Here is a 24,576-nt window from a genome sequence, read left to right on the forward strand (position 1 = left end):
AAACAAAGCTGTTTGTTATGCCTGCCTCCGTGAACAGGACCTGAAATAATATAAATATAAAAATCTTTTTATCTAACTTAATAAAAATACAATAAACATTCAATGGGGATTATTGTACACTTGTTTAAAAATATTTCACATAAATCATTCCTCATTTCCACTGTTTCTGTTGGGGGGATGCTGACAACTTCTACAATTCTACAATTTCACTTGGCTTACACTTTTGTCCAAAGTGATGACGTTGAGCAGTTAGAGGTTATAGTAACATGCTCAAGGGCACTTGACTTGACACTGCTCAGAAAATAATGCTGACACCTCTCCAGCTCTTATTTTATCTCTTATTAGCCCTATTCCTATTCTTAGTCCTTGCTGGGACTTGAACCAGAAACCCTCTGGTTACAAACTCAACTCTCTATAGACTAACTGAGTAGCTAGAAGTAGTGGCAGTAGCTCAGTCAAGTCAAGTCTGCCAACTTCTAAACACAGCACCTTTAAATGTGGGGGTGACGTAGACTGTTTCTTTTTAAACTTGTTCAGGCTTCGGGAAAACTTTGAACGGATGCGGGATGAAGTCTTCTGGATTGACCTGGTAAGTTGAACTCAGAGCCCAACCTGATGTCTTGTACAACTGGTCTTTGTGGACTCACTTCAGTATGTTGTTGAAAGGACTGGACTGCAGTGAGGAGCCTCTGTGCCCCTCTAACAGAAGAGGATCTCTTGGTGCTGTACGAGGAAGAGAAAAAACTTTCAGAGCTCCATAACACCAAGGTCTCATTGGGAGGCTTCTTCATGTTGATCTCCTCCTTCTTCCCCTGGGCAAAGAGAGACGTCCAATCCTTCCTTCATATTCTGCACAAACAGCTGCTGCAGGTCTTCCTTGGCATCACCACCCTCAGAGATCCAGCCCCTGCAGGGGACACCAGGGAGGTGAACCCCCTGCAGCTGGAACAGTTTGCTGCTCCTGTCGTGTCACGGGTAGTGAAAACAGCACTGAAGCTTCTCCTGGAGGAAGCAGAGCAGGGAGAACAAGAAGAGGCAGCCAGCATTGAGGTCGGCCAGCTGCTGGTCGAGGCGGTAGCTCCGTACCTTTTTTCTCATGATGTGACAGAAAATGATGCTCTTCTGCTGGGAATCTGCTCAGCAGTCGCCCTCCTCATATTCAGAACCTTAAGCAAGAGGTTTGACGTGCATTGCACGCTCTTTCAGGAGAAAGAAGAGTGCTGCTTCACTTCCTTTGTAATGTCCAAGAGAAGACAGTCAAATTCACCCAGTCAGGTTCACCATCAGCTCAGCTCCTCCTCAGATCAGGATCAAAACAGTTTTTCAGAGGAGAGGGGGACTCCAGAGTCTGTTCCCCCTGAGGAGGAAAACCAGGAAGACCAGCAGGGACTCATGGAGGAGAGGGGGGATTTTCCACAAGTTCCCCTGGATGATATGAGTGAGGACATATCCATCATCCATCCAGCCATTGGTTCGACTCTGTCCTTTGGTGAAAAGCCTGAGGACCTGCCACCGTCTGCAACATCAAGCCAGGTTCCTCCTGGAGACAACACCTCAGAGACAGCAGAGAATCAACCTGCGGAGACCCGCATAACTGCCTCGGAGGAGCTGGGAGAGACACTTCTGGAGAGGAGGGTGGCCTCTTCAGAAGTCACTGCCACACCAAGTAATGAGACTAGGGATGCAGCAGAGGTCAAAGTGGGCACAAACATCAGTGTGGACAGTGAGCAGGACTCACCACAGCAGGTGAAGGTGGACTCATCTGAGACACAGGAGGCTCCATGTGAGGACTGCTGGAGAAAGACGAGGAAGAGGAGGAAGGGAGGGAAGGCTTTCTTTCATGGTGTCTGGAGGAGTTTGACATCCTGCTCTTGTTGCTCTACTGACTAATAAACCACCACAATGTCTCTGCTTCAAAAACTGTGTGGAGGTCAAAGGTTACACAAAAACACCTTTCCAGACAGAAATACTTACACACTGTTACCAAATTAAGGCAGAATCATCACATTTTCCTGAAGCTGAGGAGAAGAAATCTTGTGATTTGGTGATATGTATAGATGTCATTTTTAGGAGGACAGTCTCAATTTTGATCTCAGGTTATGTTGAGGACATGTTGGTCATAAAACTGTGCATCACGTAGAAAATCATGAATCCTAAAATCCTTGGAGGCAGGGGTGTGCACAGACATTTTTTTTGTCCTGTTTTAACCAGCCAAGGGGAAATTTTAGTGTAGGTTTCGGCTCTGAGATAAACCAAATTGTAAATTATTCACATTTCCAATCACAGGTCGCAAACAAATCTAAAGTTTACCTTCCAACATCTCAAAGCTCTTCACATTCTTCTGAAACACAACAACTTTTACAGCTGACGTCTTTAAAGGAATGGATATATCAAGATGTGAAAATGTGAGAGTTCAAAAAACACATTTGAGGATATAACTTGATAAAAGTTATAAAATAGTGCAGAAAAGACAAAAATGATGCATAACAATCATTCAGAATGCAGAATCATAAATATTTGGGGTTAAAATTGTTGTTTGCAGGTCAAAATAGTCTGCACATGAAGAACAAACCATGAACAAATCCAGATCCTGAACCTGCCCTAACAAAATCCTGCCATATTTTCCCCACATCGCCCCCTAATGGAGAACATTTTCCCTGGTCAGAGGCAGCGTTTGCTGATTTTCACCCAGCAGGTTACTCAGCAGAAAACTGATCACTGATCGTCTGGTATAAAGAGACACCTGAGGGACAGGTGAGCTTTGAGTTCATAAGTCTGTGACAATAGAGCAAGTTTAAGCACACGCAGTGACCATGGACTGTATAATTAATGGACATAGTCTCCCCAATGTCACCTGTCTTTTTCTGAAACAGATTTTTGAAGCAAATTGACTATTGCAGCCATATTAGAGGTGACGGGGGCTTCGACTACAGCCATCGGGCGCCCGTCAGTCACATGAGCTGAGCTGTGGTTTGATTGGGTGAGCTCGGGATCTTACTGTCCTCTAAACTGCTGAGTTGGAAAGAAATTCACCCCTCCTACAGTGTGTGCTGTCTGCGATTCAGACGGGAAACATTTTTTGAATCAGGGTTTATATATTTCGGCTTTTATCTTGGTGTGTATGTGACTCCTGATACTTCTGGAGCCTCGAGCAGACACTTGAACAAACAGCAGGTTTCAGCACTTAAGCATTGTCTCATATTCTCAGACCCGAAGTTGCTGCTTGGCAGTGACTGATTTTAGTAAACTGAGAGTATCAGATGCTACTTTGACAGTTAAAAAAATGTAAGCAAGAGACACTGGCCCTTGATCATTTCCACAAAATCAAATGTGGACCTCTTTGAAAAAAGTGAATCCTGAGGACAGACTGAGGTCAGATCACTCAGACCACACATGAGAGTCTGGGACACATTAGTCAACAGTGATCCAGCAGTTTGTCCTTGGCCATGTTAAGGATGTTCCACACATCCACAGTCACATGGATTAACAGACCACCTGCTGTCAAATATACTCATCATGACAGTCCAGGATCTAAAAAATGTACTGGAGTAGAGTGTGCACAAAAACACAGATTTATGGTTCTCACAGTATTTGTTCAACAAGGGATATGGGACAATCCGTACTAACAAGAAAAGAAGGTGAAACTGTGCAAGAACCCAACATTTTTGAGTCATTAAGATTTTTTACTGAATGAACTTTGATTTTTTTTCAAGATTTAAATTCATAGAAATTTTTGCATTTTAAGCTATTTCACATAAAAAGTCAGAATTGCACAGAATTGACTTGTAGAAAAGAAAAGTGATAAACATATACTGAGAAGTAGTGATGATGAAAACACAAAAAAACAGCTTAAGTGGCACTTATGTTCAGACGGAAAACACAACAATGCTGATTACAGTGTTATTTATCCTGAAAAATAAACAGTTTGATAATCAATCCACCCATCCGTCAGCCTGTTTTCAAAAGCCTGTGAGTCCATCCCTCTACACTCTGTAAGTGAACTGTGGCTTTCCTAAAACAAGCACTAAAACTCCATCAAACGCCCCCTCCTCCCTGTCTGAGTCTGAGGCAGCTGTGTGAAGACGGTCTGAGGCAGCAGCAGCAGACAGACACACTGACACAGAAAAGCAAACTGAGAGTAGCTGCAGGCTTTCTCTCTCTTGTTGTTGTCCTGCCTTTGTTTGTTGGCCTCCTCCTGCTGTCTCCAGCTCCATAGGAGAGCTGCGCCGGGCTTAGAGAGCGCGCCTCAGAGCATCAATAACAGGGGCTCACAGCATCCAGCCCAGAAAGGAGCGAGGCAGCGGGACAACTTAATACCATTCAGCTACTAATTAACTAATTGAAAGACGAAAGTCTCTAAATCTGGAAGTACAAATCACTGATTATGCGTCTTTGTGCGTGTGGAGAAAGTACTCATCCGTTTTAAAATGAGCCGTAAAATCAAGAGTACAGTGAGTGTGAAATCCAGAGGCTTGGGCTGTGTTTGACAATGATCAATGCTCTCTTATTACTGACAGCAACAAGGGCCCGTAAAGAGCTGATTTATTGTCTCTTTAACTCTTTTATTTGTCTGTGAGGCTGTAGGTGGTGAGTCAGGCTCATAAGGTCAATCACATGAAGCTGTAAAATGAGATGTAACCCACATTCATAAGGCTCCTGAACAGAAGAGGACAGGGAAAGATAGAGAGCCGGGGAGCTCCAGCGCAAAGAAATAGACTCCATTTTTGTGAGTCCTCCTCTCCAGCTGTCAGCCCGCTCCCTGTCCCATGGGGGGTTGCCACGGTGACAGGAGGCCACATGTCTTGGGGGCGTCGTTTTGGTCAAAGGACTCCATTGTTCTTGTGTTAAGCCGTCTTCACTATGCCCGTCTGCCAGGGACAGGGGCTTCAGCCTCACACACACACACACAAATACCCTCTCTCATTCACACACAGACACTGTCCCGCTCCCTCCACACCCGTATGTAAAGAGGTGCAGCAGGTTTAGCTGGACACCCACACACTCTAAAAACAGCAGAAAGAGACTCCCAGTTTGAAGATTCAAAATCAGAGTCATGATGTGGGCACATGATGAAGCGAAGAAAGTTGACACACACACTCATGAGACCCCACTGTTTTTTTTTTCCCACTGAACAAATAGCTCTTTGACAAACTGAAGGGACTCGGGCTCATTATTTCCCCTCCTGGTGCTGAAATCAGCTCCTTGTACTTTTTCTTTCTCTGTTTGGTAGTTTCCAAATTGACTGACTGCTAACTAGAGCCTGCAGCTCCTCAGGTCATCCACCAGGTGGCACTGCAGCCCCACCAGGCCTAGTTAGACCTGTATTAGTGGCTCCATGATTTTGTCCATTTGTCTTTCAGGAAGGATTCAGAGTAGACCTTGGCACACACTGGAAGCCACAACCCTCTCGTGTCCTTCAGCCAAGCGACTGTGACTGGATGTAAAAGGAGGGAGTCAATTACCCTGTGATGGATAGATTACAGTCATGCATCATTCTGGGAGCCAATTCTCCTATGTGAACTGAATTTGAAACTCAATTTGTTACAGCTCTCTCCATCGCTTTCTGACAGATGGATGGAGAGGAGCGGATGGAGAGGAGCTCATTTGAATCTGTGACTGCTGGAATCTGAGGTTAGAGGTCAATTTACTTCCAGAGATTTGGCTGCGTTCAAAATGGAGATCAGGATGGAAATTTATGTCGCGGTGCGCTCGGTTATGACTAAAAAGGTCTTGGAATATGCGAGCGGAAAGCTTGCCGCGCTTGAACCGAAGTGACCACACAGCTGGAACATCACATTTGTGGAGAAAATGAGAGTTTTATTATCTGGATGAATTTACTCTCAAATGGGTTGAAATCATGAGCACAGTTTGACTGAAGTGTAGCAAGGTGTAATTTAACACTTCAGGCCACTGAAGCCACAACTGTAAGAACAAACTGACAACCTGAACGGCTATTAAAGGAACATATTGACAGAACATTAAAAACAGCTGCTAAAACCACCAGTACACAGCCTTTCTGGCATTTTCAACAGTTTAGATCACTTACTTTAAAAACCTGCTAATAAAACAAATAAACAGAGATCCTGGTGCAATTTAATCTAATTCGGATGTGTCAGACTCCTTTCCTCACACCCCCCTCCCCCCAGTCCTCCCTGACAGATGCTGAAAGCAGGATGGCAATCTTCATCCATCCACAAAGAGCAGGTATCGACGTGGAGATGCTCGATCCAGTGACTTTGGAGAGTGAGACTGAAGACGCTCTGTGATTACCGGCTGAGTGGTTGGGTATTGATCAGGAGGTGGTCAGCAGAGATGATTGGGCTCTCAGTGTATTGACTGATTTGGTTAACAGAGGGAAACTGGCTACAAATTACTGGTCAGCCCTGACAATTCACAGAGGGCAAAAACATCAATATGCAGCTTACAGAAAGCATCAACCCCTTGGCTGGAAATTCATCCTTTAATAGAAAAGAAAAGGATTGTGAGTGAGTATGAACATTTGATGGATTACTCGTCTCACACAAAACTCTGGATTAATAAAGTTTACAGTGCCCATGAGGGGATTTGAGTCACTCAGCGCCCCCTGATGTCTCCTCAGGGTCTGATGGTTGAACAGGTGGAGCAGCACTGAGCCGGCGGCCCTGAGTCCTCCTGCGGGACTCCTTAGAGGACTCAGGGGACGTCCAGGGCATCCAGGCAAGACCTTCACTGTTGCAATTCTGGTTCCTCAGGCTGCGTCGCACTGAACGCTGCCCTCTAGTGGTGACAGGTTTGAACACATCTTCAAAGTTAAAGTCGGCCTGCCAGGGAGCCAGATCTAAACCTGTCCCCTTCTCCTCCTCCTGGCTGTCAGAGCTGATCCTGATGTTGTTTTCCTCCTGATTAGCTTTGTGCTCTTCCTGCCCTGACTCCTGAACGTCACAGCTCATTTGGTGCTCCTCTGCTTGGTTTCCTTGCTCCTGAGGGACCGGCTTATACAAGGAGCTCCTTCTGCCTCGCTTGAATTTTCCCCGTCTTACCTCTGGTGGTGGACAGACAGTGTGGCTGGATTCTTCAGTTAAAGGTGCATCGTCACATTCCAGTTTAGAGTTTATGCAGGGTGCATCTGCAGACGTCTGGTCCTTCAGTTCAGTGTCAGCTCCTCCCTGATCAGGAGCAGTGCAGCTCAGTGGTGTTTCCTCCTTTGACATCTCAAAGTTTGTAGTGGTTTGGTCTTCATAGTGCTCTTCTGTCTGGTTCAGAGGCTCCTCACTGAGACAAGAAACTATCTCCTCAGCAGCACAGACCCTCATCTTCTTCACTCCTCTCCCTCTGACCCGAGTCCCTGACAGCCTCCTGCCTGTCCTTGTGACTCTTTGTTTCCTGGAGACTGGATCTGGGACCGAATCCTCTGAAGGGTTTTCTGAGGGGTTTATCTCTGTGTGGTTACTGGTAACTTGAGAGCTGGCAGTTACCTTGGTGTTGTTCTCACATGGCTCATCGTTTGGTGCTGCTGGGGGAAATGAGGAAAAAATCTCAAGTGCATGTCTTGACTAAAGTCTTGCCTTTGACAGAGCGTAATGGTGCTCATGGGAAACTGAGTATCACAGAGCCTTTAATTATAACTAGCTGTATCATCATAGAAAGTAGTTTGTTCAGGTTTTACCTGAGGTTGGGGTCTGTTGGCTGCTGAAGAAGAACCTCTCTGTGATGGGGCTCAGGGTTGGGTTCTTGGAGGCGTATGCCCGAGATCCATACAGGGAGCGATCAACGTCCTTATTCCACCGACGTGCTGACGTGGAGTTATTCTATGAAAAGAAAAGCTGCATTGTTAGAATCCACATTTTTAGTTTAAACTGACATATCTGTGTAAGTTAACCCTTTAACTCTGGATGTACCAGCCGACACATTTTGCGCAATCGCACTTTGAACGACCTTAATTTCTAAATGGTTTGCACAAACAGAAAAATTCTGACGGTGCTGAGATATTTCCTTCAGCCAGTATGTCCTGTGAATACACAAAGAGTGCTGAGCAGATGGAAAAAAGGAACATACAGTGAAAAGGAAGCTGAGTTTGTCTGAAAATGCAGAAAAATAGAAGATCCTCTGGTGCTAATATGTGCAAAATTAAATTTTTATAACACGTAGTAACCTTTTAAAACAGAGCACCATGCTGTGTTTGTACTTTGTAATGTGCAAGTGTGTATGTTATGCCTTTCGTAACATGGCACATTTTTATTTTGTTCAAGTTTTTGGTTTATCCTTTTTGTTTTCTGTTTGGTTGCAGTGTTTCTTCCATCACTAAACCCCTGAAAACGAATTCCATTTTTTCCTTTTCTTCAGGTTAAACTGTTTTACTTTCATTACATGCTGTAAATTACAAATGACTCCCAGATATGGAAAGTTCCAAGTATTTCAGAAGAAAATGTCTCAAAGCATTTACTCAGATCGTTTCTGACAGTTAAACAGTCAAAATAAGTTAAAAAGTCCAGGCATTCATTGCAAAGCTCAGGGGATAAAGGGTCAAGTATGTTGATGGTTATTGTCCCTTGTGGTTGCCTTCAATACTTTTTACACAGTAAGAGCATAAATCAATACAATGACAAAACAACAACAACAACAAAAAAAAAGGATAAAGACCATACACTCTTTGATTTATGGATAAAGTGAGGAATGAAAGTGATGTTACATTACAGATGCTCTTAGGTAAAAGTGTTGTTCCTCAGCCCCCACAGAGCATTATTGTGTTCAATATATCAAGATAAAGCCTTTGAGATTTCCCATTTCCTGTCGGGGCTCCTTTCTGTACGACACCCTGTGCTCTGCAGAGCCATCCCTGAGTCTTTTCACACACTGCTTTATTAAATTTCATCAGCTCAGACGAGATTCTGCAGTGAAATAGCTGAGCTGAAAGTTAATTTTCTAACCTAGTTTGGCTAAAACACACCAGCCACATAAGAGCCAGGCAGACACTGAGCCCAGTACATGGTGGGTTGGTGCAGCTACACAACGGCCCAGACTGCAGACTGCTTCCAAACAGCTTGTTTGACACACTGAGGGATGAAACAACTAAAAACAATCTGCTGGATGGGAGACACGTGCACCATCATCAATATGTGGTTAGTACAACAGGTGTGGATCTTCATCTGTGGTTTATATGAATTATCATACTGTTGCATCATCTGCTGTTAATGAGTGATCCTGAGATCTCCAATTTTCTTCTATTGGAGCAAAAAACATCAATTTGAATCCAATAAACAAAGTTTCGGGGTGCACTGATCCAACTTTTGTGGTTCTGATACGATACATGGGCTTTGGTATCCACCAATACGGATATCAATCTAATACCTGTATTGAATAATAACCTGCATGCCCTACTGTGGGATAAGACTTGTAATGTTTTGGGTAAAAGGCAAAAAATGGAGCATTTTGAATTACTTAAGTTAATATCTATTTAAACTATGAAATATTAAAATGTTTACCAGCAAAAAAAAGCTTCTGAATGTACACAAGTTCTTTTCAAATGTAAACCTCTACTCTGTTGACTGGTAATGCTAAAAACAAAGCAAGTGCATCAGAGGCAACATTTCAAATCAAGCAGCAAAGAGTGCTGGTAAAGGAAAAAAAGGCATTGAGCTGGATTGGCACCATAAATCTGTCCCAACAGATACCGATCTACCTGGCACTGACACACTGAAAACCGATACCACAGATCAGTATTGGTGCATCTCATAACCAAAGACAGTCACTACTAAAGTTGCATGGTCTCCTCTTGTGCATGACTTTGCCAAATGTTCTGAATTTATTCGTGACTCCACGTTGAGTTCCCATTATATGTACCCCCTGTGGTGAACATGCACTGGGGCACATAAACAAACACACTCCCTTTCCCCCTCAACCCGGCCTCAGCTCAGCGTTCAGGCTGTGCAGCTCTCAGCTCTTCGCCTGCCTCTAAGACAGACTTGCTGCAGATCCTTCAGTGAAGAGGTGTAAAGAGAAATCAAACGAGCAGACTCAGGCAGCTCACCTTTATCTTCCCAGAGGCCGACTTGGCAGCGGTGCGTGTCGACCTCTTCGCAGGTTCGCTCTCCTCTGGCTGCTGAGGGAACACAGAGTTGGCATGAGGATTCATTATATAGACTCCCTCTCTACCCCACGCTCTCTCTCAGCCACTAAGTAGATACCCTCCAACGTGATTAAGTTCACATCCAGTGGAATTAAACAGTAGATTAGATGGGAGCATGTTATGACCCCTAAATTATTAAAAAGACAATCTCATCTGGTACATGGAGATTTCTACAAGTGAGATCAAGCTGGAAGCAGCCTGTGAGTATGGCAAACCTTTCTTTTTCGACTGGAGCGAGCAGGAGATTCGCTGGAAGATTCACACTTTGGTCCTGGCTGCTGTGGAAGAGATTAAGAAGCTGACGGTGTATGACAGGAAATTTCGAGGTATGGGAATCTACTTAAGAGAGTAGTTATTACTCGGGACACATCAGCAGACGCTCCCTGAATACATTTAACACAAAGTCTTCCAGATACATTGTGTGCATACACAATCACAATAAAAGACGGCAGATAAAAGTGAGATAAAGATTTCACTTTGGCAAACCTTTCTCTTCCTACTTCTACATTCGACTACTTCAGCATCGACTTCCAGCGGCTTCTCTTTCTCTGGCAGAGGCTGAGGCTCATCAAGGGCATCCAGCTGAGAGGATGTGCTGGGTTCAGGCTCTGACTCTGAAGGAAAAAGCAGCGTTTCAGATCAAATGAAAACCTTTGGAGACCTTGTTAACAGTAGATATTATTAAAATTGATAAGCACTGCACACAGTGAACCACAGTGAATGCACATACATTTATTATTGAATTCTTAAAAGGGCTGTGTGGACTATACAGAAAAGCTAATGTTTTTATTGGATAAAGACTCCCTTTCCCATGAGCACTTGCACCCACTGTCGTGAGGACATGACTCTGGCCTTGTATGTTTTAGAACAAATGAATGGAGAGCAGATTTTCCTTTTAACTCTACATTCTTTTGTTCAAGACATTTTTTTAACCAGATTCAAAGCAATGAGGTCATGTATTTATTTGTAGTTACTTAGAGCTATTGTTGGAAATGTGACGTCAAACAAACTTTGCGAACTCTGTTTTTTTATAGTCATGCTAAACTAATTGCGGCCCAGTGCTCTGAGACATGTCCGTAAACATGTAACGTCAGTAAATCCTGTTTATGTCCTGCCAGTCATCCACCAAGCAGAGCAAACGTAACCTCACTCTTCATTTTATTGATAGACTCTCAAGTTTGAACAGACCACTACAGGATAACTGCTGACTGTGGGTTGGAATGAACATTATCACAAACAGCTTAACTCTTTTAGCCTTTAGTTCCTGCTCTGTCACTCTTTCTCCCGTTTAGCTTTCTTCTGCTCTGTCATCCTTCTCCTTTTTGACAATCCAGTTCCACTGTCCACCATCACTTCAAAATTAATCCAATACTTTGTTATCAGCAGAGAAAAACACAGTTCTCATTTCTCACTGCTAAACTTTGTCAGATAGTGTGGTGTTGTCATGAGGACTTCGATGTGTTGTAAATCAATCCTGAGTGACCCAATTGGAAAACCAAGATATAGCATTAAGAAATAACCTACTTTGGTTCTGATAATCTCATTTCAAGTTGTGAATTATGATCTGGTATGTATCTAGAAGTAAGAACTTTTTAAGATTACTTGAAAACTCCTCACAGGGGCTTTAATATACAAGAACTTCAGTGAGACTGAATCTGAACGATAAGGTAGGGAGCATGGCACAATCCACTCCAATGAGACCATCAGTTATGAATGAAGCTCACATATTGTTTAAGCAGGTTCTTGTATTATTATGAAATAAGCTATGTTTAGCTATATTTTTCTGGAATGAGGACTCTGTTTCCCATGATCACCATCACCCACTGTCACAAAGACATGGCTCTTACCAAGACGTGGGTTTGTTTTAGAGCAAATAAACAGAGAGTAGATCTTGTTTTTAACACTACTTTCTTTGTTCAAGACAACTTTTCTCAGGATGCCAAGTGACAAGCTAATATACTGTAGAGCTAAAGTTTGACATGTGACAACAATCAGACTTTGTAAACTGAGTTGTAGTGTAGTTAAATGTCTAGAAGGTGAGCAGACTATCTGTTCATCTATCTTTACTGTTACTGACAGCACAGTGCTCTGAGACTTGTAATGTTAGTGAATCCTGGTTAGAACTCATTTACCGACTACAAAGCAAAAAAAGGAAAAAAATGCCCAGATGCTCACCCGTTTGTATCTCAGGTAGACTCTCCTCATGGAAAGCATTGTTTAAATTTAACGGCTGGATGTCCCATGTACCCTCTGGAAAGGCAACAAATAAAAGAAGAGCGTGGAGTGTTATGGGTTTTGTTCCGGTGGAGACAAAAAGCAAGAAAGCTCAGAGTGAATAAACTGCAATCACCTACCTGTATCATTTATCACGGCAGAGTCGACGTCCTCCTCTGACAGGAAAACAATCTGAGAGCAGAGGAGAATCATAAAGGTTCAATACAAAGACTGTCTCTTATCATTTACATGTGCACTATGAGAGAGAAAAATACTCTTGTTCAAATGGAGGCTGTGGGAATTTGTATCATCTATACACTAACAAAAACAAAAAGCAGAGGCTGTTTGTGCAAATCACTGGTGTTTGCAGCTGAAGGTTGACAAACTTGTCAGTAAGCTTTCCTTCTAAGTTACTACGATCAGGTTTATTCATTGTTCAAATGATTTGAAGGTTACTGTAAAACTATGATGGTGCCTGCTGTACCTTTTCATTTTCGTCTCTACCGTCCCCCCAAACAGTCGGGGTTCTGCGGATACGAGGGATTGTGAGAGTAGGTGAAGCTCCAAACACAGTCGGGCTGCAGAGGTCCAGCTGAGCTTTTGTTGTTTGGGATTCACTTCCTTGTGGCGTCTTCAGCAGTGAGCGCAGCTGCAAACTTCCGCCTGGTGTTTGTGCTCGGGCTGGTGTGCCTCCTTTCTGTAGTGGGGTGCTGGGGGGCAGGTTCTTATCAAAAAACTCAGGGGAGAGTGGACCCCCAAAGCGAACCCTTTTCTTCTTTTTTACTGTGGATGCTCCAGAGGAGTCACCCTCTCCTGTAAAGACGGTGAAAGCTTGAATTCAACAAAACTCTTTTATCTTTCCGTTTCCTAATGCTGGATAAACTCCAGACTATGAGTAAACCTTCTTCATTGCACCCCTGCTCCTCTTCCTCAGTGTCTTTTAAATATGTGGCAAAGCTGTCAACATCAACTGACAGAAGCAGACTGTATCAACATATTTTTAGCTCAGTGGTTTCGCAATTGCATCAAATTTCAGACATTTCTATGCAAATCACACAAGAAAATGTAAAAGCCTCATTATTGGAAAATCCAGATTTGCTCAATTTAGCACAGGTCATGTGTGAGAAACATTAGCATTTGCTTTATGACTCCTGCAAAATGATCCCATGTCTATCTTCTATCTGCTGACATTTCATGAGAACCATTAAAAATCTCCTTTCAGCTTGTACACCCACAGTGTTCTCCAGCACAGAAAGTCAAACGCTTTTAATGAACATGAATCTTCTCTCTACAAACAGAACACTGACAGTCTCTTGGTCGGCTGCCAGGACAGACTGCATCAGGCTCTGTTCTCTGTACGGAGCCTCAAAGGCAGAGTTAAGCTAAGATAAAAGGCCAGCTACTGTTGCATGACCACTGAGAGCAGTATGTGTTTACCTGTTGGCTTCATCTCCAGCAGAGAGGGGAGAGAGGGGAAGTGGAAGATGGATGCCGGCTGGGCTGGTGAAGCGGCTGCAGGATCATCAGGTGGCGGCTGACGAAGGCTTTGGAGTTCAAAGACAGCGTCCTGTTGAGCGAGAGAGGGAATACATGAGAGACCTGATCTGTTGCTCTGTAGTTCAAAGAGCTGAACATAAGATGAAACACAACTGTAGTTGATCCTACATGAACATACATTTCCATACAAACAGAGTCTGAAGGAAAAATAAGTCAACATTTCTGAACAACTACCATTAACGCTGAGCTATGGGACCAAAAACTGCATTTTTAATAGCTCCCCGATGACAGAAGCCTTTTAGGAAATGCTCAATTAATATGATGTGTAGTCAAACACACAAAATACAGATTTAACAAAGCTGCAGAACTGGGTATTCAAAAAGTCAGGCAATTAAAACTGGATAAGTGAGAACAGGAAAAGAAAGACCGACAAAGAAATACACCGAAACCAAAAAGGAGTTGGTAAAATGACACAAGTGCTAATTTGTAATTTTAATGACCGGTTCCTTTTAGTTTCATGTAAGACGGACATTTGACGACTGTAGGACAAGACAGAGGACAGCCATCGGTCTGGATTGCTTACAGGGGGCATGTCCCAAGTCTTAGCCTGAGGTCCATTTTCATACACCCCATAGCTTTCATATGACCATGTTTAACCATCTCGCTGAAATGGATCATGTTGTGAGTTATGTTTTATTTTACATTTACAGTTGAGAGCACAAAACAAACTAAAGTACAACTAATAACATCTCCCTTATTTACATTTGGACTGTGCATAGGCTACTTGTTCAAAGCTAAAGCTCTGTACATTCAGCAGAAACTCAACAACTCTTACAACTGATGTGTTTTAATGAATGTTTTAATCATGATGTGAAAATGTGCTTCATGAACATCCACAGCTCAAATTAATAATAATAAAAAAAAAAACCCAAAACAAATAAAATCCAGATCCTGATCCTGTCTTAAAAAAAAAATCTGAACCATATTTTTCCATATTGCCCCCTGCAGAAAAACTGACCACTTATCATCTGGTACCAAGAGACACCTGAGGGACAGGTCAGGACAGGTCAGGACAGGTCAGGACAGGTCTCTCCAGAGAGTACTGCGCATGTGCAGTACTTTCTGGAGCGCTGACTCCTTTATTTGAGGGACAAACGTAAACAAAGTCTTTGTCAGTTCAGAGGTCAGTACAGCCGCACACCGCTGTCTGGAGTGACACAGACTGCAACAGAGCACTATCTCGGAGCGGACCATGATGGAATGTTGGTGAAAAACACGAATTTTTTGACGATTAATGCAGTTTTAGGAGCGGCGCTGTCTATGCCCCGATGAATCCCATTATACGGACGTCCGCTGCACGATTTTGGATCTAAATATCTCCCGAAGCACTGCTTGGATCAGGAAAACCTTCTGGGTGAGTATTTTGTTCTATTTCATTCTATAAACAATGTAAAAGCTGTATAAACCGAACTTATCCTTTAACAGACCACCTGCAGTCCAAGACTTGATTCATGCACTGCAGTGGAATGTAGGGATGTCTCGATCAGTTTTTTTTTTTTGCGCCCAAGTCCAAGTATGAGCTTCTGCCAATAACGAGGCCTGATTCAACACTTCTACTCCGATACATCACGCTCCCTACTTTAAGCTCCTGTCATGTTCTGCTCTGCTTTACGGCATTCAACCAACAGTGTCACTGCAGAAAAGTGATGTTATGCCCTGCATTGTTTCTGTGTGGAGTTGAGATGGTCTGACCCTGTACCACCACATAACAGTAGTGTATGCTGAGCTCTTATTTTCAACAAATTTTCCATTTGTTTTGAAATATTATAGATCTGATGACAAATTATTACAGTATTTAGATTTTATATATTTCTCCTATCCCTGATTGGGATGTAATGTCCGATTTCTGATCAAGTCTGGAACGACATGACCGGCCCCATTTTCCGATCATGTGATCTAATTGGGACATCCCCAGTGGAGTGTGCACAAAAAATACAAACAGAGCATTCAGATGCTACTTTAAAAGTTTATAATGTTAGTAAGAGCTGCCATCAAACATGGCCCTCTGCTGCCCTGTGCTCTGGTTCTGAGTGGCTACAGCTGAAACGCACTAACATTTACTACCGGAAACAACATGAATCCAAAAGTACATTTGAGGGCATTACGTGCTCTGTCTGAAAGAATCACCATTCTTCATTTCATTTTGGTAGTTTAAACAACTTAACTTCAAATCCCACTGAAAGTTGTTGATTTCGGTTGCAGCTGTGTTTTTGTTTTTCATGTGGATCATCATCACAAAGTCATACTGCTTTTCACACAGAGTTAACATGGTGGGAGTCGTAGTAGAATCACTTAAAGTCTACACCATCTCTCACTGATTGACTCCCTACTTGTGTGCACCTGTGTGTGTTTGTGTGTAGTGCGTATGTGTGTGTTTCTGTCTGGATTAAGACCTGACCTGTGTGTTCTTAGCAGGGGGAGCAGCTTTGAACTCCGAGTCAACATGAAGAGATGAGGATGCTTCTGCCTCTTCCAGCGTGTCACTGGATGTCAGTGGTCCTTCTGTCTCAATCTCTTGTTTTTCTTCCTCCTGTGGATATGATTGAGAGTTCCCACTGCTTTAATTCTGCTGCACAGCACCACAACAGGAAGAACACAACTGACAGGAGTAGAGAGATAAATAATTTATCAGTGTCTTCTTTAAGCTGAGCGTGTTAAGGAAAACTTTAAAGTTGATGTTTCACTTTAAAAGGTTAAAAGTGAAAGTTCTGGGTTTAAAACCCAAAGACAGAAAAGACAAGATGTTAAATAAATAAAAGCAGATACAAAGCACTTAAATCCAACTTGTTTTTGGGTAGAGTGCTTGTTTTTCTCTTTCGGGATGCTTGCAGTCGAAATAAATAAACAAATAAAATCCACTGAGCCTCGGCATTCATAGAGGAGTTAAAAATAATCAGCAGATTCAATGGAAGCCAAGAGGTAAAACCTTTTAGTTAAATTATTCACAGCTGTCAAGTAAGAACACGATCAGTGCGAGCGTACCTCACGCTGCTTTAAACTGAAGGGGAGCATAGGAGTGCTGGCCTCTCTAATCTCCTCCTTGCAGCTTTCTTTTGGGCCCAGGCGCCTCCTCTTGCTGGGTGTCACCAGTGGTGGGTGGTTCTCTTTCTCTCTGTCACGACCGCCTCCATCTGAGAGGGGAAAGCCGTGTTATGTAAACATGTGAAAACAAACGGGACTTGGAGACACTTCAGTTGAATTTAAATAGACATGAGGAATGTAGAATAAACATATCGTAGAAAACAGCTTGAAAACGACTAAAAAAACTGTCCCACTTAAGGAGCTGACCAATCTTTAAACTGCTTCATGACGTCGTCAGAGTCAGGCTTTAACTGTGCTGTGCATTAATCTGCAGTTTTTGAACACAGCCTTCAGACATCACAAAGAAATCCTCCTGGCATGGGTCCTCATACAGAAATCAAACTATTAATCCTGTGGCAATGAGGCTGCCTCACCAGACAGATAATCTCTTGTCTTGATGCATCCTTCACTGTCGCTGTTTTGCTTTGGCGTCGGATCACAGCCTTCACTCTCCACCACATCCATCAGGTTCTGGAAGGAGGCCATCTTCTGCCTCAGCGTGGAGGCGACCCGGGGAAGGAAGGGGCTACTCTTGACAAGCTGGGAGTTGAGACAGCAAAAACAAACATATCTGCTCAGTGATGCAGCCTGACAGGTCATAGACTTCTGAAATTACTGGAGTGGTATTACTGAGAGACAGCACATCTATCTCACACCATCCAGACACATTACAGTTTGCTGAGCTGTGCATTTTCTGACAGCTACATCACAACGAGTCTTTTACTTGAGAAATATAAGCCATTACATTTGTTTAAAGCTGAATAATAACTCTCATTCAAGACAGATGAGCTCCAAAATCTATTCTTCCCTATCAGACTCACCTGTGGTTTTGACATGTTTTCTCTCAGGATAAATTTACCCAATAACCAGCGAATCCTCTCAAACCACCTCTGTAGCATGTTTTTTTCTTATTTTGTTCAAAGCATGCAGAGTTTAACAAACATGCCTTCACGCAAACTGTGCTTAAAGGCAGAGTCATGCTGTTGGCTCGAGTACGACTGCCCACCTCCTCTCTGTCATTGGTCATAAACATGCTATCTTCAGATATGAGAGTCAGGACCTTTTTGGAAATGGTTGATTAAAGAAAAAACACTTTGGTCTAAGCTTTCTCTTTCAAAAACAAATGTATTACTCGCTTTATACCACTGAGGTCAAAAAGAGCCAGAAATTTAAAAACATACACACAAAAACTGAACACAACCACCTGTCATAAATAAATGTCCAAAATTTCTGAATCTTTTCAGACAATTCATGTTGAAAATAAAACAGTTTTTTTCAGAAGATATGTTTTGAGCAAAGATTTAAAAGATGTCCCTGACAGCCACAGTCCTGCCTGAGGGTCTGACAAAGTGCTCTGACTCAGAGAGGAGCAGCATATTCCTTTGGTGTTTTGTCGTATGAACTGAAGAGAAATTCATAAGCACAATTAAAAAGTAACCTGTAATTGTCTACGTACAATAACTGAATCCAGGACACTTCAGTGATGTGTGGATACACAACGTGAATGAAGAGAAAGCTTCATTATGACACCCTCACATGCTCACTATGGTTTGAGAACATTTTGGAGAAATTATGTCAGGAAACACAACACATTAGTTAGTTTTAGGACTTTAGTTTTAGTTTTTGGGAATATAAATGGACATTAAAATGCCATGGATGTTATTATGCTGTTTATGACATAATGGAGGTTTGTTCTCATTTGATTGCAAGTATCTAATATAATGTCCCTCATCATCTTAAGATGAAAGTTAAGTCACTACGTCTGATTTACATTCATCAGAACTTGATCAGTAGCTCAAAAAGTGTGCATTAAGATCGTTTTCCACAGGGGTGTAAAGATATTTATGTTCATACCAAACCATTTCAGTATGGTACTTTCAGTGTGGAGGAAATGTTTACATTAACTAATTCGTGCAGATGAAAATTTTGTGTACCAGAACACCCCTATACTTAAATAGTTCAAAATGTTTTTTGATCAACAGAAACCATTCGTAATCAATACATGCTAATATATTTGTCAGCTGTAGAATTTCTTTTTAAATATTCATAAAATCTGACAAAGACCTATTTTTACAGGAATCGTTACACCCGGGGACCTCTGATAGTTTGTAACAATTGCAGAGGATGTCTGTACTTTTAATCCCATCTGAATCGACCATGTCCGTAATTTGTAAAGTAAAAACTCCAGGTCAAATCACCAACCATATTTGGAGACACATAAATCCTTTAATAACACAAATCCAGTCCATATCAGCATCTCTGGAATTTCGAGTGGTAATATTTTGAAGACCGTCTCGGCAGCTTTTTCTGATCATTTTCAGGTCAGAGTAAAGACAGTGTTGGGCAATCTAAATGATGGTCTTTACTTGTGCTAGGTACTGCTAAGAACCTCACGATTCCATATTGATTCAAATGCTTCGATTTTCAATTTTCATGCCCATGTGAACATACGTGGTATATGTCACCTCATGTTTTGGATCAATAAAACAACCCAAATGTCAGACTTCAGAGCTGAAGAAGCTGGCTTTACACTGCTCCTTTGGTTGGCTGCCATTTTCTTGTTGTCTGGTCTCATGTGGCCCTCGTCCATACAATGAGAATAACATGTGCAGCCCCCTCCACTTGCCAGGAGATGAATCAATTCGGAGGATTTGTTGAATCCACATTGAATTGGTTCAGGGAATACTGTGATGCATCGATTCATCAATATTTTTTCCTGCCCCTAGTTTTAGCAGCACTTTTGATAAACATCTGGTGAAAGGAGACTTGCTATGAACCCACATGTCAGTAAATATGCTAACACATTCATGATAACAACAAATAAAACATACTGCAGCTATATACAGCTTCATAAGCCATGAGGTCTAAAATAGTAGCTTTAATATAATGTGGAGTCTCTCTGCATCCAACAGGTCAGATCTGACACGCTGTCTCAGAGCGCATGATCATATTAATGATAACATTTCTATTAAAGTGATGGAAATAACAGTTGATTTCTCTGATTTCTTTTACTCTGAATAAGTTGATTGCCTTTGTAGAGCTGACAGAGAGTGCACATCATGGTAATATCACCAGCAAAATACAAGATAAACTGCATTTCCTTATTGAAGACTTCAGAATTAAAGTAGAATCACAGGGCTTTAGTTAATGTTGCTTCACAAACTCGCTCTTGCAGACACATCAAAATGAATATTTCTGGTCCTTGAATATTGGGGGTAGGACTCAATCAGAACGGATTTTGTGCATCGTAACTTCTAAATGTTAAAGTTCAATTTATACGGCATGCCCTGAAGTTTTCAACGCACATTGTTTGAAGCTGGATGTGGACGTGTTCTTCTGACGTCAGGGGTAATTCTAAATTCACCAGAGGTTCCAATGTAAAACTCAGAGGCTGATTATCTCTTTGTCAAAGCTATTTCTTCAGGAGTTTCACAGTTATTGGATTAGACGGTCAGAGAGAGGAGGAAATACACAGAGTAGAGAGTGGGGGATGATATGCAGCGAAAGGTTGTACCAACAACCAAAGACTATAGCCTCTGTATACGGTGCAAGCGCAAGAACCACTAGGCCAATGATGCTCCAGATATTTGCATCTTAAGCTATTTGCTGTGCAAATGGCTGAAGTTGTGTGTAAATCAAAGTTATCTCTTCTTAATAATGCATGTACTGTATGTTTAAACATGAGCTTACTGACAAACTTCCTGGAGTGCGCCTTTTCTGATGCACTGCTTTTGCCACTCATTTACATGTGGATGGTGGCTTTGCTTGAATATTCAATGCCACAAAAATCCGCTGTACACAAAATATCTGCTTTGTTTAACAACACTTGCCAGTAGTCATTCTGTCATGAAAACGACACTGCCGCAGCAGGAGCTCTGTGTTTCTCTGTTCTGCTCTGCTCACTTGCAGCATTAAACTACCGTTGATGCATAAAGCTGCTGTCGACACTAACAGTTCCTGGCTGTGTCTCTAAGGCTGATTATGGTTGCTTACAGCAGCTCAGGGCAAAAAGTATGACTTTTTTTAACCCAAGAAGCGCTTTCTGATCTCAGTACTTCACTGTGTGCCCCAACATCAATATGTCTGGATTCAATACTGGACTCAGTAGACTCATTTAATAATTGATAACTAACTGATACCACTCACGTTGTAAGAGTGTTTATATAAATATGATCTATAGTTCTGCAAGCCTAACATACTGGTAGTTCTTTTCAGTATCAGGACTTCTTCTGTTTCACAGAGCGTGTACAAAAATCTTATGTTCAGAGATCTGTCTCATACTGAACCATAATGTTATAGGGTGCGAGCTTTTCTCAACAGAAGCTTAGAAAACATCTCACCTCTGGAGTTTTGAGAGCTGGTGGAGTCTTCATCCTCTGCTGTGCCATGAAGCGAATAAGGGAGTTTGTCTCTGGAGAGCCTCGGACACCAACGCTTGACCTCCGTCTTGCCTTTACTTGTGCAAGACGAGACTTATCTATAATAGAAGGGAAGAATAAATGAAAAGTGCAGTGTAAGGAATATACAAACCTACCCTGATGTTGTTGTGTTTGCTTATTTATTGAGCTGCAAAAGCATGTTAAGATGTTTTGGGCACATCAGTCTCTATGGTATAGTTTTGATATGCAACATATTGAATTTGAGAAGGTTTTCAAACTGCGATGTACTGATTTGCCTGTGGAGTTTTAGTTTCATTCTAAGAAATGAAAGCCTAAAAAATTTTCACTGATGATTTCATTACAAAGATTAATGTGGATCTCTGGACCGAAATTAGAAAATAATAACAGCAACAAAAATAAATTTGAATGAATAGGTACAAAAAAACAGCTAAATCTTTATTCAAACACCAGAAATATTTCCCCTGGTTTTCTGCTTTTACCCTGGATAGGCATATCCTTAAATGCAACACTTTTATTGCTGGTTAAAACATACTCCCATAGAGCTCATAAAGTATATCTGATGGTCTCTACAAGCTGAGCACAAGCAAATCAGTTCAAATTAAACACTTAAGTCAATGAAGCTGATAAAACACAGTCTACTTCTCTCACCTTTGCGGACTGGCAGAGATGCTGGAGTAAAACTCTGAACAGAAATGCCAAACTGATGAGGTGTAAGCCCAGAGAAATCCAAGGGTGCTGGTTTGTCTGTTGTGATTTGAGAGGACTCCTCTTCTGATGGGGCTGACATTTTCTCTTTCTGATCCTCCACTGAGTCCACAGTGTTCACCTCCACGGCAGCCATCTGCAGAGGTAACAAGAGTACAAGTCACTCACTCAGTGGCAGTTCACTACAAAAATACAAGTGTCAAAACTAGCCTTCTAGTACATCCGAGAAAAATAAATGAACAAGAGGAAGCTGATACTGTTAGTGTACAGATAATGAATGAATAACTTGTTTATATGATATAACAGTAATATCCAAATGACTGTCTAAATAGAAAACTCACAAACCTTTCAAAATAGTGTTCTGACTACACCAAGATGCTAGTATTTTAGCCAAGTTGCCCCTGGACGTAAAGCATGCTTGCACTTAAGCTCAACATTTTCATTATGGGTTTCATACGCTGAGAATTAAATAACTCAACACCTAAAACAAGCGTAAAATAAGCGTCTGTCAGAAAATGTGGCACGTAAATTGTTTAACACTAGTCCCACGCGACCTTCTGTTTACGTTAGCGGACGTTAACAGCAGCACTGAGGCTCAGCAGACGAGTGTAGAGAAACATAGCACTTACCATGCAACTTTGTGGTAAATGTTGAAGTATTTACTGTTCATGAAACATAGAAAACCAAAAAGACAATTGTATCAAAAGTGCCGCGTGTATGTTAAAATGTCTCATACAAAAATAAACGATTAAAAACGCGCATATGTGGACACCAGTTTGAATTTCGCTCCACAGCAGGAGCAGTGGAGGAACATAGATCCCTCCGCGCAATAAAGCTGAAAACGCCAGTAAGCTACAAATACATATAAAATGGTACAAATAAACTGTGCATTATGACTTCACATAAAGGTAAAAATGTGAATTTAGTCGAAGCACGTTGTACAAAACGTCGACAAAAATACGGAGTTCTTTCAGTCGGAGAACTAACTTCCGGATTTTGAAGACTGAACGGGTACAGGATTCGTTCAGTATGAATTGACCAATAGAAACTTGGGAAGTGGTACCACATGATATCCGAAAGCCAATGGAAAGTGGCTTCATAGACAGATCGACAGATATCAATCTGCCCAAAGAACCAGAAAAAAAACCATCGACAAAACTGCATATCGTTTAATTTAAAGGCCTTCATTTCTTGATGTAAGGTAAACCCCTCTCCTTTCTACTGCTAAATTATAACAGAACAAACACTGATAGCCCAGATGCACAAAAAACTCGCAAAATCGACCATTTTCATATTCTGGGGTATAATTTAAAACAACAATTTATTCTCCAGCTGGACAGAGCTTGCTCCCTCGACTGCACGGCCCCATCTGTTGTTGGATGTTTCTAAACCAAACAGCTGGAGCTCGACGGCAACACTCTCCCAGTCTGTTGGTTCATCGCCGACCTGATGCTCAAAGTTAAAACCCACTCAATCTGTCAACCAGACAGGTAACTATCAGTTTTTCCTTGCTGGATGTAATACAGGGTGACCTTGCACCTGTTTTATTTCTTTTCAAACACATAGAGAGGACATTTGGCTGTAACAGTGGGAAACGTACTTCATGAAGCTACACTAGCTTTTCCTTATAGAAGTTTAATGCCATAATTTGATGACAAGGAAAACTCAGCTGGTTATAAGACAACAAACATCAAGATTAAACAAGGTTAATGACACATTGTGGTTTCCCTTAGACCCATACCTATATTTCATGTGTTTTTTACGTTTTGATTAAAATTGAAGCTTTCTCTTCATTACTGAAATTGATACGCCCAAACAGGTGGGTTAAGTGTGGTCTCCTCTTTAGAGCTCAGCAAACTCACCACACACAAACCAACCCTAAAACACACAGATTTCTTCTTCTTGTGGCATTTCCAGAGTCTCTAGCACAGCTGAGTACACTGAGATCAGATGCAACAGCAAGCCTCTCTTCACAGTCAAGCCTGTCGACCACATGAAGCATGTGGCTTCTTCTGTTGTCACCAGGCGAGGCTGTGCAAGGCGATGAGAGCTTCACAGTTGTTGTCAGAGGCTGGGAGAATAAGACAACTCTAGACATCTCTGTGTGAAATCACCATGAATGTGTATGAGACCTTGTCCAAAATTAGATGTTTACAACCTGAGGAGTCATATTCCGGCAAAAAATAAGATGACCAATGCAACTCACATAGAGATGTTGAATCTGATGTGTTCAAGGGTTTCTGGCTGTGTTTTGTGTGACTATAACGTAAGTTAAGACATAATATTACAGGACCCCCCCCCTACAAATGTTACCCCAGGATCATTAAAGTCATCATTATTTTTAGGAAATTTATCTTACGTAAGAACCCTTTTTTTGTTGACACAACTTAACTTGTTCTCAATGTGTTTGGACAAATTTAAGCTGATTTTAATTGATGAATCTAATTCTATAATCACTTAAGTTAACAGTGCTCCAATATAAAATTGCTCATAAACCAAGACGATGGTCGATGA

General features: G+C 41.8%; 1 protein-coding gene and 1 long non-coding RNA gene across 6 annotated transcripts in view; one reads left to right on the forward strand and one right to left on the reverse strand.

Annotated features, from left to right (window-relative positions):
- Positions 1–5,789: 5,789 nt before the first annotated feature.
- On the reverse strand, positions 5,790–23,093 carry cdca2 (cell division cycle associated 2). 5 transcript variants are annotated; one of them, XM_074671334.1, is made up of 15 exons: positions 22,692–23,093; positions 22,006–22,198; positions 21,298–21,434; positions 17,332–17,497; positions 16,859–17,007; positions 16,275–16,406; positions 13,757–13,886; positions 12,804–13,132; positions 12,460–12,511; positions 12,281–12,355; positions 10,592–10,719; positions 10,321–10,380; positions 10,007–10,075; positions 7,646–7,787; positions 5,790–7,492 (listed from the first exon to the last, which is right to left on the reverse strand). In XM_074671334.1, exons 1-15 carry the CDS (start codon positions 22,692–22,694, stop codon positions 6,570–6,572), a joined length of 2,688 nt encoding a protein of 895 aa, XP_074527435.1. In that variant the 5' UTR covers positions 22,695–23,093; the 3' UTR covers positions 5,790–6,569. The 5 variants fall into 5 exon arrangements, with proteins under 5 accessions (XP_074527435.1, XP_074527433.1, XP_074527434.1 ...); XM_074671332.1 differs by having other exon boundaries at positions 10,007–10,078; XM_074671333.1 differs by having other exon boundaries at positions 10,321–10,383.
- A 94-nt stretch (positions 23,094–23,187) lies between these two features.
- Positions 23,188–24,576, forward strand: part of LOC141790410 (uncharacterized) — a 41,336-nt gene continuing 39,947 nt past the window's right edge. Inside the window, exons 1-2 of the long non-coding RNA XR_012598269.1 lie at positions 23,188–23,263; positions 23,395–23,552. This is a non-coding gene — a long non-coding RNA (uncharacterized LOC141790410). The remainder of the gene's footprint in view (positions 23,264–23,394; positions 23,553–24,576) is intronic.

This window comes from Halichoeres trimaculatus, unplaced genomic scaffold (assembly GCF_033239565.1).
Source record: "Halichoeres trimaculatus isolate MK-OKI-2021-1 unplaced genomic scaffold, fHalTri1.1 fHalTri1_scaffold_5, whole genome shotgun sequence".
NCBI classification, from domain to species: domain Eukaryota; kingdom Metazoa; phylum Chordata; class Actinopteri; order Labriformes; family Labridae; genus Halichoeres; species Halichoeres trimaculatus.

Excerpts from the sequence above, each read along its gene's own strand:
- cdca2 (XM_074671330.1), bottom strand. Across the intron at positions 13,887-16,274 it reads CCCCTGCTAAGAACACACAG|GACGCTGTCTTTGAACTCCA; the intron begins GTCAGGTCTTAA and ends CTCGCTCAACAG. Across the intron at positions 10,079-10,320 it reads GCTCCAGTCGAAAAAGAAAG|CAGCCAGAGGAGAGCGAACC; the intron begins GTTTGCCATACT and ends GTGTTCCCTCAG.